The sequence below is a fragment of the Falco biarmicus genome, chromosome 16 (genome assembly GCF_023638135.1).
Source record: "Falco biarmicus isolate bFalBia1 chromosome 16, bFalBia1.pri, whole genome shotgun sequence".
In the NCBI taxonomy this organism is placed as follows: domain Eukaryota; kingdom Metazoa; phylum Chordata; class Aves; order Falconiformes; family Falconidae; genus Falco; species Falco biarmicus.
Window position 1 is genome coordinate 7540667 of NC_079303.1, and position 14921 is coordinate 7555587.

The following is a 14921-nucleotide window of genomic DNA, read 5'->3' on the forward strand; positions in this document are numbered from 1 at the left end:
TTTCACGGTCTCTTGGTAGCTGGAAAAAAATTCTTGATATAAAATAAACCTACAAGATTTTCACAGTAAACTGGCGGGTTTTGTGAGGAAAATTCTTTTGTTGTGGAAGAGAGGAATTATGTGTGAAAACGGTGTGCAAAATGTGTTCTTTTTGTAGAATGGCGAGCAAAGATTGTTCAGCAGCCCTGTGAACGTTTCTGAGTCCTAGGGCTGAATGGGACTAAGGTGAACATCTTCTGAAGGGTTTTGCCAGTAAATAAATTGCAAACCACAAAAGGTTTCCAAAAGAGTTTAATAAATAATGAGGTTGTTTCTGTACTGTATAAACTATAAATATACCATGCAGTCCTTTATAACTTAAAATAATTTACAGTGTGAGGTAGGGGGGTAGGAGGATGCTGTCATGGGGCTTAGATCCAGCTCAGGGTCTCCCTGACTTCCTGCTGAGCACACATACACAAGCTGTGTCGATTCGGATAAATCGCCAGGCTGCTTGCTTGCCCTCCATTGTCAGCGCTTTGACAAAGGTGTGTGTTGTGGTGCAGTAAGAGTTCCAGTGTTTTGCATCAATCCCTCGGCACCCACTGGAGACTGGCTTAGGGTCCCTGCACTTGGTCTCAAAAAAGTACTGCTTAAAAACGTTGTTGTTAATGTTGACCTCTCCCAACACTGTCACCTCTTTGCCTTTAATGTCAGTGGCTGTGGTTTTGTCCCCAACCCACATGCTGACACTGTCACACACAGAGAACTCTCCCCGGTGTAATACGGGATGTGTGGTCCTCTTGGTCCTGGCAGTCCTGTTGAGAGAACCTGCGCTGCTGAGAAATCCCAGATTCTGGCCTTGCCCTGATACTGGGGGGCGCTGTGTGCTGAACAGCACCCGAGGAGAGTGGAACCGCCTCTTCTTAAAAAGTTTTGGGTCCATGGTGATATTTATAGCTTCTTTTCTACCTATCGTCCAAGTGGAGTGGCTGTGGGACGTCTGTGGAGCTGCCTGGGGAATGTGATGTCTGTTACTCCGGTGGGTATTGAGCAGGGAGTGTTCTGCAGGATACTCCAGTGGAGCATTGCCCTCTGTCTTTGGAGCTGCCTGTGTGCCGATCAAAAAAGCTATAATCAGAGTGTAGTACAGCATGGACATTACGCTATGCACCTAGAACAAAAGAAAAATGTAACGTTACTGTAAGCCATGCTGGCACAAACAGATGCTGTTGCTGACAATAAATTTGTAAGATATTCAGGATCGTGTGGATTTCATCAGGTATTCATGTGGGTGCCAGATGTTGTTCTTCCGGAAGAGCTCATTCAGACAGCATAAACGTTCTTAATAAAGCAAGAACATTAGAAAATAATAGCTAGATTATTATTAATTCCTCTGGTATTTGTTATTAGAACGCTGTTTATGAAGCGCTTGTTTGGTGTTGTTAATGTGGAGGCCATATGGCGACAGCATGTTCCCAGGAGTGAAATCTCTAGTGATTTTTGCAGCAACCTTTTTGGCCAGGGCTGGTCTCTTGGCTGCAAATACCCGGCAGAGTGAGAGCAGAAGCAGTCCCTTGGCTAAAATAGCTGTCCATTCATTTAATTTGTCTGCAGAGGTGTCCTTGGGGCTAGGGTGGGGACTACCAAGCCGATACTTGTGGAGGGGCAGGGAGCCCCAGGGAATTGTGCCATTATCACACACTCAACAGCCACGCTTACCTGCCATGGGGACAGGCCCCACCACTCTAGCTGGCTCAGCAGCCTCCAGCAGCCTCCATCTATCCTATCTGCCCTTTCAGGATGCACCACATTGCTGATTTGGGGCAGATAAAGCCCAGGCTCCTTTCCAGAAGAGCTCAGGCATCACATGTCACAAAGGCAGATGGGATTTCTCCATGTTCAAGCTGCCTATTAGGGCAAATATGGGTATTACATAGGAGCACCGTGGTGACAGGCTATTTCTGGACTGGCATCTTGGGTATAGCATAGGTAAAACCCAGCTGCGGACATAGTACTGGGAATTATGTACAGGGAAGCATCTTCCTTTTTTCAGAATGCCATGAGCAGGGAGCTCCATGAATGCCACGGCATAGCAGATCCAGTGCTAGCCTTCCTTCCATCTGGAGAACGTGCGTATCTGTTTGGGTGTGGAAAAGCGTTAAGACAAATGCCTAAAACTTCACTAAGAACATCATTATGCTAGAAGACCAGCGGCAGTAATAGTTTTTTAGGTAACTATCACGTATTCACTAATTCAGCCACGTTAGGTTAACAAATTAGCAGTAGGCATCCTGGGAATAAGAGATTAAAAAATTATCTGAAATTGCACTGAAGAGCAGACTTACTTCCTCTGTGAAGACTTAATAGGTATAAACAGCAAACTACTGAGTGAGGCTCCTCCCCTGTCTCTTTGCCTTGTTTTGCCTGACATGCCTCAGCTGGCCCCGAATCACACTGTGTCCGGCCAGCAGGCAGGCAGCCGCACAGAGACTGGACAAACAGGGTTTTGTAAAAGGGGAATCAGGCTCTGCAGTTCCGCTGTGATTTCCCAGCATGTCTTTATGTTTTTTCTGGGTGTGGGTCAATTACTGTTGAAGTTCCCCCTCTCATTCTGCTCGGCTTTCTCAGACTAGAATCCCAAGCAGCCCTAAAGCACTCAGCCAGGGCTTTAGCTTTGCTGGAGCACAGTCTTGTAGAAAATGCAGAACCTGAAGATGTCCCACAGGATCTTGTGTGGATAGCCTTATCTTGGACAAGAACTGAAATGAAATAAACAGCGGTGTTTGTGCAGGGCTAGGCAAGCATTTAAGAAATCAGTAGAAGGAGCCAAGTGAAGGTAGTGACTGAAGGGGGTGAAGGTGCTACAGTCCCGGCATCAAGGGGAGAAAAGAAGAGAAAGGCCAAAAGCCACATTAACAGTTGTCTGTACAACAGTTGGGCTGGAATTGTTGGGGATAAAATGATGATGAGGAAAGTAAAATCTCACAGAAAATCCTTACTGTTCCAAAGCTACTTTAATTTGCTTAAAACAAGGCTGAGGGTTGCTGCTTTCCCACATGCTGCTTGTGCTTGAACAGTCATCATCATCTGTATAAGGAAACAGAGCTGGGCGTAGCTCAATAGCTCGGCTATGCACAATTCAGAGTAACCCCTTATTCTACAACCAAATTAAAATCAGATGGCTTATTACATCTCTAAAGAGTTAGCTTTCCCAACAGAAATGTTAATGGAAAAGGTTTGCAGAACAAAATCCAGGCACAATTTAGACATGCCAATAGCAGCCTCAACCTATTGTGTTTATACATAACCCCTTTTTTTATTATTTCCTTCTATAGGAAAGAGACGTTGCAATGTCAGCAAAGAGCTGTTTCTGGTTTTGTGCTATACAAGATTCACTGCTCTAAAATGCAGCTACATTTATCTCCCCTCTCTGAGTTTCTTATGTTGCCTATGCAAAGATTACTGCTTTAAGGCCATTAACACAAAATCAGAAAGATCTCACCTGCTCGCCTTTTTTTTTTTTTAACGTGTCTTGTATTTCCTTTCTTTGTGTCAAAGCATTCTGTGGGCAGTGTGGCCCAAAGACAGACAAAATGTATTTGAGACACCTGGTAGTCTTCCTGAAGGTTCAAAATTTAATCTTTCAATGAATTATTAAATTAGTGGAGAATAGAAACTGACAGATTAAAAAAGTGGACTAGACTTGATGACAACACAAGCAAACAAAGTTAACATTTAAAGAATAGGTATGCCTTTGTCAGTGAGGATTGCAGACTTTTTTGCTGACGTGCAGCTATTTTACAGGCTATTTTGAGGGGGTTATTTCTAAACTTTGTCACATAATCAGTTACTACACCCTTTCATGGTGCTTTCTAGATGTGTTCACAGTGCATGCCAAGTGGAGCCGCCTGAACTTCCAGGGAGATGCACAGCTGCCAATTCTAGTGCTGGTAGCACGTGGCTATCTGTAACATTGGCCACAAAGGTTGTTGCAGGCATTTCAATGCCAAAAATACAAAAACTTCACTAAAACAGAGGATGTTTAATGAGAACTGTGACTTCTAAGCGAACCATCTCTCATTATAAGTAAACATTACCCACAACATCTGGAGACAGAACAAAAAAAGACAAAGTAAGTGGAAACTCCCATTTTAGCCAGACAATAGCTTGCTAGCGGGTATCAGTGAAACAGCTTGTTTAATAAGTCAAAGAACTAAGCTTTTCCAAAACGAAGAGTATTAAATGCAAACTGTCTTCAACTTCATTCTTTGATAGACAGACCAATGATTGTTTAAGTTCACGATAACAGCTCTCTTCCCCGCTTGTATGTTGGTCAAGTGTCATTTAAACGCTTCTGGTATGGCTATTAAGGCTATTGTGTGATACTGGCAATAGATGAGTTCAGTCTGCTCTGAGAATAGAGTGTGTGTGTGTTGTGCTTACCTCTGAGTGTACTGCACAAAAAATTGCTCCCCCAGCAAGGTCTTTATTTCATCCAGACGCTGAGCTGGGGTTGGCTGCAGCATGCCATCGGGCCAGTTCGACTGCGTAGCTGAGTCTGGGAGTTGCTTATTCTGCGTTCCACTAGAAGTAGAAGTATTTGTTTTAATAAATAGCCAACAAATAAGTGTTTTCAGTTCCATTCCCCGCTTGGCAGTAGGAGTGCAGGGACAAATCTACTTGCTTGGCTCTCTGAAGCGTGCCCATTCACTGTTACAGTGTAGAGGTTGTCTAAAGTGCAGTTCACGACTTTCAAGAGCAGTGCATTTCTAAGACAGAGCTACCTTTATTAGGCACCTTTACGAGACTCTGGTTAACAGTCCGCTGCTCCTGATCCCTTTCAGGCATCTTCCAGGCTCACCAAAACCAGGAGTGATGCAGCCATAGTGAAGCAATACCTGCCGATGTCACACACTGAGTTTGCACAGTAGCAACAGATAAATGAGGACCAAGACATACCCACACCCCCATCATCTTTGTCTGGGAAGAAAATCTGGTTACACAAAAGGTACCACTAGCTGTGTGCCATCAAATGCAGCTAAGGTATAACTCGGCAGCTACTCTTTGTGGTTGTCCAGATTGGTCTAAACAGCAGTTTCACCAGCTTTTTCTGTGTCCTTTTTCTGTTACAGTACTTGAAATTGGTGCACTCCTGTTGTCAATACTCAAGCACACAAAACCAGAGGCATTTATAGTACCTACAAGACATGAACCTGTCTATTCCCTCTCCACAAACCTGCTATGCACACACCTTAGTTACATGGCTCGTGCCCTGCGCGTTGTCTTCTCATGATGCCCAAATGCTGGAAGTCCCTGAAAGGGGTTGCAGATGTGCATACTGCCCTACATTATGAATAGCTAGTGGAAAGTAGCTTTAGTTTCTCCTTTGAGTTTTCATCAATGCATACAGTAATATTGGCAGTGATGATAATATTCCACATGAAATACCAGCTGCCCACAGGATAGTTCTAGCCTCCCCATCATTGTCTAAGCTAAGTGTGAAGAAATGCAGTTGCAAAGTTGGCTAGACTCTTTTGTAGTAGTGTCACATTCAGTGGAGGTGAGTGGAGAAAAAAAATAAATCATACAGCTCATTAGACTGGAGTGACAACATCTCATATGTTGTCCAGTGACAGTAGTCTGCTGACTGTTTGGAATGCAAGTTCCACTTGGGCAATTTCAAAAGAGGCAGCTTGAGGGTCTGTTTCAGTGAAGAGATGATAACTGAGATCTTTCATTCACACATGGAAAAAGAAGAAAAAAAAAAAAGTTATAAGGGTCTTATACTGCCAGGGCAAAAAGACACTGGTGCTAAAAGCCAGCAAACTGGTCAGCCTCAGTGCTGGATGTCTGCAGTTTTAGGTAAACACCGGAAAATCAGTATGCTGTACGAAATGAAACTTGGAGACAAGCTTGGGATGACATTTTAGGTGGTGAACCAAGTGTGTCCTTATCTGATGGAATCTCTTAATCGAGACCTTTGGCAAACTAGCACTGGTGAGGTGAAAAGACAATGAGTCACCCTCTTTCTCTTCTAGGCAGGCTTCCTTTTTTCACTAGTATTCAGGCAGGAATCAGGTGAGGGCCAGAGACATACTCAAATCTTCGTGGCTTGGGAGAGAATCTGAAGACCTTTCACAGGACAAAGGCCTTAAACTTGGTGTGTGATTCAGAGTGGGTCCAAATGAGGTATTTGGCTGGGATACTCTTTTCATTGAGGCAACATAAACTGTGGACCTGCTCCTGGACTTAGGAGGAATTGGCCAGAAGATAAGGGTAGCTGCTGAAGTCTTGGGAAGAAGAGGAAAGCAATGGGCTGAAAGCAACAACTACAACAGCAGGGAAATCTCTTGATCAGTTCAGTAGATAATCAGGAGAGTAAGAGATTGCCATTTGTTGGCAGAGAATTATCTGTTTGTGGCTGATACTTGAGAATTACTGAAAATACAAAGCTTGCAGACGCATGAAAGCACATATTAAATGCTTGTCCTTTTGTTACTGTAAAGGCAGAAATAACTCATCTTACTACACTGTGAATAGTCATATAGACCCCAAATCAAAGCAAAATCATTGTCTTCACCACTTAAATCCAGCATGCTGACATCTGCTCAGCAGAGTACATTTCTGACTAATTTCATGACTGCCATTGAAAGTGATAGGAATGGTGTTTCATTAATCTTAAATATTTGGATAGCTTATCTGTTCCATGTAATAAGGTAACTAAGAGTAGTATAAAGTAGTCCTGTACTGCAGAAGATCCTGCTGGATTCAGTGTGGAGATTCAGGTGCATTTGTTAAGGAGAACATGCTGCTAACACAAAAGCATGAACTGGATTCGTTTTACACCTGCACAATTTCTGTCCATGGGAGAGCTGGCTGCCAGTAACTGTAGCCATTGGGTTTGGCTCTTACCAAGATCCAAATACAAGCTACTTACTTTTTAAAAATCTAACTGAAATCTTCCAAGTCAATCATTTTTGTGCCTGTTGTATCACATTTTGCAACACTTCTGCAATGATTTGGCCACTCCTTGGATCTACTCTGTCTGTAGATCATAGCTTATGTTCTACTGTACCTGTGTTAAAGTATTTAGGAGTTAAGCTAGTTACAGTGGTATGACTGTGTCAGAAAGGTCAAACAAAGTTCTAAAATCCAAAGCTTCATGCTAGCAGATTGAGTATCCTATATTTTTGCAAGAATGCACTAGTAAAGTAATAACCCTTTCAGTGGACTTTTGACAGTTTAGTAACAGTAATGATAGAGCTATAATGTGCCGGCCACTGCCAAAAGTAATCCAACAACTTTTCCAACTGTTCTGCCACCCTAAGAAAACAGTGTTTCACTTCCAACTGGCTGGTTTTATAACCACAAGAGTTTATTTTCAGCTGGTTTTTTTTTTTAAAGTTCTTTTACTGTCTTATTCCCGGATTCCCGCTTGTGGCAGAATCCAGTAAATGATGCAGTGTTATTGAAATGGTGCTGAAGACAGCATCTATATACTATTCCTCTCTACCTACCGTTCCTAGAGATACCCTACTGAAGTATTTCTTCAGCATTTACATGCATTCAGGATTGCAGACCTGGGGGGTAATAAACCCCACTTCATTTTAATCTCTTAGTCTCAGCACATATAGTAGGAGTTCTGGCGCATTCTAAATATGTAAAATGCTATTTGCACATGAGTGCTTCATGGGGGTTTACAGTAGAACAAATACAATATTTACCAACTGATCTAAGGGCTGTCTGAAAAAGGTAATAAAAATGAAATATAGATGAACAGTCTCCCTATTTATCTGCTTATTTGGCAATCATGCAATGAAGATGCCATTAGTAAAAGCTGAACAATCTAAAAGCAATGTTACGAGGGGCTTAATGTAAGAGTGGAGAAATGGATCACATAAAAAAACCAAGTGGTTCTGTGTCTTCAAAAACTCTTTGCTTGCACACACCTGTAAGTGAGACAAGTGCCAAACAAGACAAGTATATGTAGGGAATTCCTAGTTTTTTAAACAGTTATCCCACAGAATCTGAGGAAGAATGGAGGAAAAGTGTGTGTTGCCTGGAAACATATTTAGACTGAAAATTTAGTGAATGTACTAAATTAATTGCTTCCAATAGGAATGTCAGTGCTTGAAAGTGTTGCCAGATCTCTGTATAGATCTCTGTTCCATGTAAAACCCCTCACCTGTGGCTCTTGATTCCAGATCAATTGCAATTCAGATTGCAGTACTTCAACACTTAGCAACTGGGATATAAAGCATGTAAAGATACATGTGAGAGTTTTGGAATTCCAAGAGCAGTTTATAGATTTGACACTTCTCTGTGAAAACTGCTGCTGAATTTTGGCAGCTCTATTTTTGCTGGAATACAGAATTCTATCTAGCTCTTTCAAACCTGGAAGCATTGATAAAATATCATTACAGTGGGGAGAAAAACTAGTGTACTGTGTTGAAGTAGTTCCATTTCATGACTACCACTTGTATATGTATATACCACTGGAAATCTAGCGTGCAAGACTGGACTCCAGGACATCACCCACTCTTCTTCCCCGGGACACTGAACAATGCCACTTCTCACTTCAAGAATGTTAATGTTTTATTTTAAGCTTTCTGAAGGAGGGGAAAATGGAAGCTTGATTTAACACAACTCCAGCAGACTAGCAGTGGTGATGTTTAACCCACATAAAGTCCTCCCCCAGGTATTCAGCTCTGTCAGAACAAATCAGAAATACTTCTTTTGCACATTTGTCACAATCCTAATGTTTTGAATAGCTTTTCTGGGGGCTATATTTTAAGCAGAAGTGACTGGACTTAACCAAACCAGGAGGGTTCCTTCCAGTTATGTGTTCTTCCAAAATCAGCTGTTTAGACAGAATAACATCATATATACTTGATGGTAACTGTCAGAACATCAACACCATGTTTTACTACGTTTCAGGGGTATTTTTACATTTGTGTGCAAAGTGGATTGATTTTGCTCTTTCATTGACTCAGCAGGAAAGGCTGGGGGAGTCAGATGAAAGGCTGCTACTTGAAATTCACTTGAAAAACATACAGTTACATTTCAGAAAGTTTGTGGTCTTCTGATGTTTCTTATTTCTGGTTATGTTTGACCATGATATCATGAACAATGGATAGCTTTCCAGTGGGGAAGTCTGCACTGGGGCTTTTAAGAACTTCCCAGTACCCATCAGTCCCAGGGCATTCAGATCACTGAGAATCATCCTTGAGATTAGGAACAATTTTCTTTTTTTCATACTGTAGAATGAAGAGAAACACCTGCATTCTTCTTTGCTGCCAATGTAATACAGTTAAGATACATTTAAGTCTTAAAGGAACATGAATTCTGGTAATTCAGTTTCCAGCACATACTGTGGTCTCGCTGTACTGCCTTGTATCAATTAGAACCAGCACTCAGAGACCGGTCATCCAGGTTTTTTTTTCAGGATCAACAATAACGCAGCTTTTTAAAATGAGCGTGATACTTCTAGAACAATCATTGTGAGGTGAAGCAAAATGTGTTTTGTCATGACCAAGAACAATAGAAGTTTTAGCCACAAGTGTATACAAAGCTTCCCTGCTAGGCCAGCTGACAGCCAGCCAGTGCTGCTATAGTGAGAACCTCTAAGGTTTAGTTTACAAACACAGCACTAGTACAATGAAGGCTCCGACTATCAAATCACAGCCATCTCCTCTGGGGCAAATCCCTGCCTTACAGTGTCTCATACAGCTCTACAAAGATGATTCCTAATGTTTCTATATTGGCTGAGTCCCCCAAATGCTGTAAGTTAGAAAACAGGATTCAGTCATTAATAGTCAGGCTGCACTACTGCTGAATTTGATACTCGTTCTTTTGAGACAAATGAGAGTGATCATTTTTGATTAAGCGATTACTTCACTTAAACAGGTAAAACATTTACATTTATTTTTAAATTGCACATGATTTAGCTCCAGCCACCAAACTTTATAGGTTTAAAAAAATGTGATTTTTTGCAAAATAATGACTGACTTTCCATTCAGAAACACAGAATAGTTTTCTATAGTGAGCTGTAAGGGCTGAGGATGTGCATTCAGCACTGAAAACTTTTCATTTTTCAGCCCAATTAATTTTCCAATTAGCTTTTGCTGACAGTGTGATCTGAGTGTTTATTGCCATGTGCTTTTCCTAAATTTGAGTGGAGATGGGGTGAGCAGGAAAAAGTTCCTCATTATTAGTTTGGTGGAGATTAATATACACTCTATTAAAAAGTGTGCAATTCCATCATGTCTGGTTGGAATGTATTCTTGCTTTCCTTGAAGAATGCCATATTTTTTTTCCTTTTAGGTTTTTATCTTAGCATTATACTAGCCTGTAAATATGCTGATTGTATTGCTTTGTGAAATCTCATGATGTAAGGCTTGAAAGACCAGGAAAACAAATAAAAACCTGCTGGAGCAATCAGTAATTAAAGCTGTGTTGCAGTTCTACCAGCATGAAGTGGAAACTTAAGACCAAGCCTTGATTTTATACCAGGACACCTGTGATGCTTCATGTATCTACTGTCATAGTATTAAACAGGTGGGAGCATCCTCAGCTTGCATGAAGTGTGCTGTGGCTTGAATTGAAGGAACAAAATTTTCCAAAACGCTTTGACCAGCCTTTTTGTTGCTTGTTGTTCATAATGCACCAGTAAGGCTTTAATTTTGTCTCAGTTTTTATCCTAGATACTTTCTGTTTGCTGCACACAGAGTACTGATTAGGCTGTTAGAACACAGAAACCAATGATAATATTTAAGAACCTGTCTGTCTTGTAGGCCTTGAGGTTGTTGGGTATCCTGCTGATTCCAGTGATACCTGACTAGGTAAAGTGAAGCACTAGAATTGAATTGGGCTGCCAATGTGGTATTACTGCTATTAATGTCAGTAAAAACGAGGTATGTTTGTCTGTAATACAGAATATTTTTAGTGTCTAATTTTAATAGAGAAGACAGTACAGCCTTCTGATTTCACATTCACCAGATTCCATTGAAGTAGCTTCTACGCTAGTGAGAGGAAAGATAAATTAATGCTCAGTTTGGTTCAGTCAAATACAGCAAGTAAATTATTTTCTAAATGAAAATAAACATTGGCATAGAATGTTGTAATCTAAAGCATGATAGAATTTGGAATGTTGCTTTCTGTCATTCTTGGAGTTGTTGGCCTACTTAGGGACGTGCGAAAAATACACAAAAAGGATATTTAAATCTTTCTGACTTTGTGATTACAGAAACCCTGATACATCTCAATTTAATGAAATGACGCATGCTTCAGAAGTGAGCTCCCTAGTGCAGATAACCTAGTTACTCTGTATTCTCATGCAGTTCATGCAGAAGGAGTGGAAGAACAAGGGATTAGGCTTGTGAGAACACACATCTGATTTACCAATTTTCTAATTCAGATTACAGGAAATAGAAGAAAACCAGCATTGTAAGAACAGGAAATGATAGTTTTCAGAGTATTGAATGAGCCAATAGAGCCCCCAAAAGTATTTGATGAGACTTCTCCATTTCAGAGATGAGAAATGATTACTTTATTAAATAATGACAAAAGAAGTAGTTCATACTATATAGGGTTTGACCCAGCAGTGAAATTTGTGCAATTATTCCCAATGATACAACATGGAGCATGTGTGCTGTGCTAGGGCTACTGATAGTAGATGGTTTGCAGCGAGTCACTGTCACTTGTTTTCTGGTATTATTTGCAATGATGGATGGTATGCTTAACTGTCTACGCAGCAAATGGGATCATGAGGGTCACCAAAATAAGCAACAGGTAGTGTGTGTGTTTTATCTTGCTGCTTCTGGTAGTAAGAGAGAAATGAGGGAAGCAGTTGCTGTTAAAGAGAAAGTGTCTATTGGCACATCTTCCTCACTGAAACATTTGAACAGGTATATAAATTAAAATACGGCAGTAGCGATTCAGGGAAGAAGTTTCTGAGACCTGAGAAGCTTTGAAGGGAATCCTTCAAATTCCATTATGACTAAGAGCCATGTCAGAAGCACTGCATTTCATCTTTCCCTTGATCTTGGCTGATGAGCAAGAAAATGGGAATTTCTAATGGACTTGAGATTTCACTCCTGTATTATATCTACAGTTACTCATCCTGTAAATAAGAGCTTTATGTACACTAAAGAGCCAGTTGGAAGCTACCTGTGTCTCATACACTTCCTTTTGTTCCAAATGCCTCCAGTACTGAAACGTTCCTTTGAGTATTTCTAGGGAGAGCAATAGACTGAGAAAAATGCTGCCCCGCAGCAGTGAGCATGCATCATGTCACCATGATCATCGTCATCACAGGATGAGCAATAAACATCTACCTCTAGGTTTCTGACTCAGGTTTAGTCTAGGCAAGAGTAATAACAAGAATGCTTGACAGCCCATGATGTGTCTGTCCCTTTTGGGTACTTAAGGGGAAACAGCACTATGAGTCTTGACCTGCACAGTGGAGATTCACCAAATCAAACCAGTAAGGCTGTGGAAAACACTTCTTCTTAGGTTTTATTTTATGCTTATTGGGGCATAAGCAATGGGAATGGCTGATTTGCAGGAGACTAGTTTTATCACTTTTATCCTCCTGAACCAGTACATAAATATTTAAATTGCTAGTGCCTCTGTAGAGAAGCCCAAAAAGAGGAAAAAAAAAAATCTATTGCCCATCACCTTCATTGACACTCCATTCCGTCAGAGCACAGGGTGCTGAGTGAAGCTACCTGATGGGAGACATCCAGCCTCCAGCCACAGGCAGTGCTTTCTTGCAGCAGTGGAGAGACTTGCGACATGGGACAGACAGAGCTCAACTTTAAAAGGCTCACTTTGTAACTGCTGAGTTGTCAAACATAAGACTTGTGTTTCTAAGAATGTACTGTTTGGCATCATGATACTCTGACTTGTAGAATATGCTCATGGGAATTTAGAGTCACCAACAGTCATCTAAAATGTGGCTTCTCTTGGAAAACAATACATGATCTTCAGGTCATGGTGGCCATACCAGTGAAACCTTGCGAAGGGATGCAGCTCTTCTTGTGACAGACTGGCTTTTAGTAGAGTGTGAGACATGCACAGAGCCACCCTGACAGGAGAGAAAATTTTATCCTGTTTAAGATAACAAAGACAGACTGACAGTCATTAAATAAAAGGTACAGAAGTTATCTCTGTCAGGATAAAAATCTCCTTAAATACAGTGTAGGAAAAATGAATTGTCACTTACCAAAACTAGTGAAAAGTTTTTCTGAAAATAAATGCCAGAAAACAGCCTTTGAAAGGAGCATGTGGATCTGATTCTTCTGAAGTTGGTGGCCTCAATGGGATAAAGCTGGTAAAATTAGGTGAGCTAGAAATAAAAATGCTGGCTAGAAGTTATCTGAGCATACTACAGTTGTATATCATCCCTATATTATAATCTATAAAGCAAATCCTGAAATTAATGATTGACATGTGATGATAACTTTGGAACTTTGAATACAGACTTCAAACTGTATATATATTTTATAGGACTCCAGGGTTACATAAATCCTAATTCATTGGCACAAAGGAATGACTAAAGATCTCAGGCACTAACTGACAGGAAAACTACTGCAGCATAAATGGGATAAATCATCCCACCCGTATAAAGTTGGATGCCTTTGACGTCTATGGAAACAGATGCCTTCATCCTACCCAGCTGCCAGCCAGCATGAAAGATTGCTGCTCACCTGAAGGTCCTGCCAAACACAAGAAGAGGAGTCATTCCCCAGCTGCTGCTTAAAACAGCGAGTCCAAAGAGCCGCATGAGGGTGGGTGCACGGCCTGTCCTCTCTCTCCCCCCACCTTTCCCAAATGGATCTTCAGCTGGTTCTGTGAAGTGTCTAGCTTGCTATATTTGGTCCTGAGGTTTCCAATACAAAATGACCAGAAGTGAAAGAGCTGGAATTTCAAACTATGAAACTACCAAAATCAAACTGGAATTCATCTGGGAAAAGAAAGTATGAGGGTTATCAGACTGCAATGTTACTATCCCATCTTACATCCATAAGTAGTTAAGCAGAAACATACAATATATTTAAGGGCCAGTAAACTTTTCCAACTAGTGATCTTATTCCAGTTATTCAAAAGGGAATATAAATCCTGATTCTTGTCCAAACCCTGATTAATAAGAACCAGCTGAATCCTAATAGCAATGCTAGCTTTAGTTCTTATTCAAACTAATAATTCTCACTTTAAAAATAATTTTTCACTTTTCTACCACTGTACAAAAAAAGTTCAAACAAGTGAGATTTTTAGCGACTGAACATGCATTCTAGTGTAATGCATAAAATGTGGTGACTCCAAAAATGAGGTAGAAAATAAAAATGAGGTGGTATGTCATGATCAGATTCCCAAAGGTAGATTCCATAATCTGTAATGTTTCTCTAGATTCTGAATTTGGAAAAGAACATTATGTAAGTACATAGAGCATCCAGAAGTTATGGCCAAGATCCTCCTGACTTTTAATACTTGATGCCTGAAAGCGCTTCAGGCTTTCTTGTTCTATTCAGTCTTTACATTAAAAAGGACTTTTGTCTTCTACAAATCTTCCAGTGCTTTTATAATTATTTTAAAAGCCTCAATGATATTTTAATGGGGCAGGAATTCTGAAAATACAAAAGGGAAGTTAAGTCTGTCTGTACTTGTATGTCAAATACAGGAAGGATGCAGCAGTGAAGGCTAGGGTTGAGAGAACTTTAAAATGTATGTTCTGCTGAAGCTGAGGATCTGGCTCCACTTGATAAAAAGTCTTGTAGCCAGAGCAGTTCAAAATGATGTGCTGGATTTTTTTCTGTAAAAAGCCCTTAAGGATATAGACAAAGGGTTGCAAAATAAAACTTCCACCTTACAAAATGGAAATGCTCTTGTGTTCATTCAGAGATTGCTGAGATTAGTGGAGAAATAGTCAATATTGAAAC

At 40.7% G+C, this 14921-nt stretch overlaps 1 protein-coding gene across 4 annotated transcripts in view; it reads right to left on the reverse strand.

Annotated features, from left to right (window-relative positions):
• Positions 1-273: 273 nt before the first annotated feature.
• NGF (nerve growth factor) overlaps positions 274-14921 on the reverse strand; it is a 34431-nt gene continuing 19783 nt past the window's right edge. For 2 of the 4 annotated variants that reach the window (XM_056361372.1, XM_056361371.1), the window contains 2 exons: positions 4426-4566; positions 274-1153 (listed from right to left, as the gene is read on the reverse strand). In XM_056361372.1, coding sequence (XP_056217347.1) covers positions 422-1141 — 720 coding nt within the window. In that variant the 5' untranslated portion in view covers positions 1142-1153; positions 4426-4566 and the 3' untranslated portion in view covers positions 274-421. Of the gene's footprint in view, positions 1154-4425; positions 4819-14921 lie in introns of those variants that run through there. The other 2 variants (XM_056361373.1, XM_056361374.1) reach the window with 2 other exon arrangements.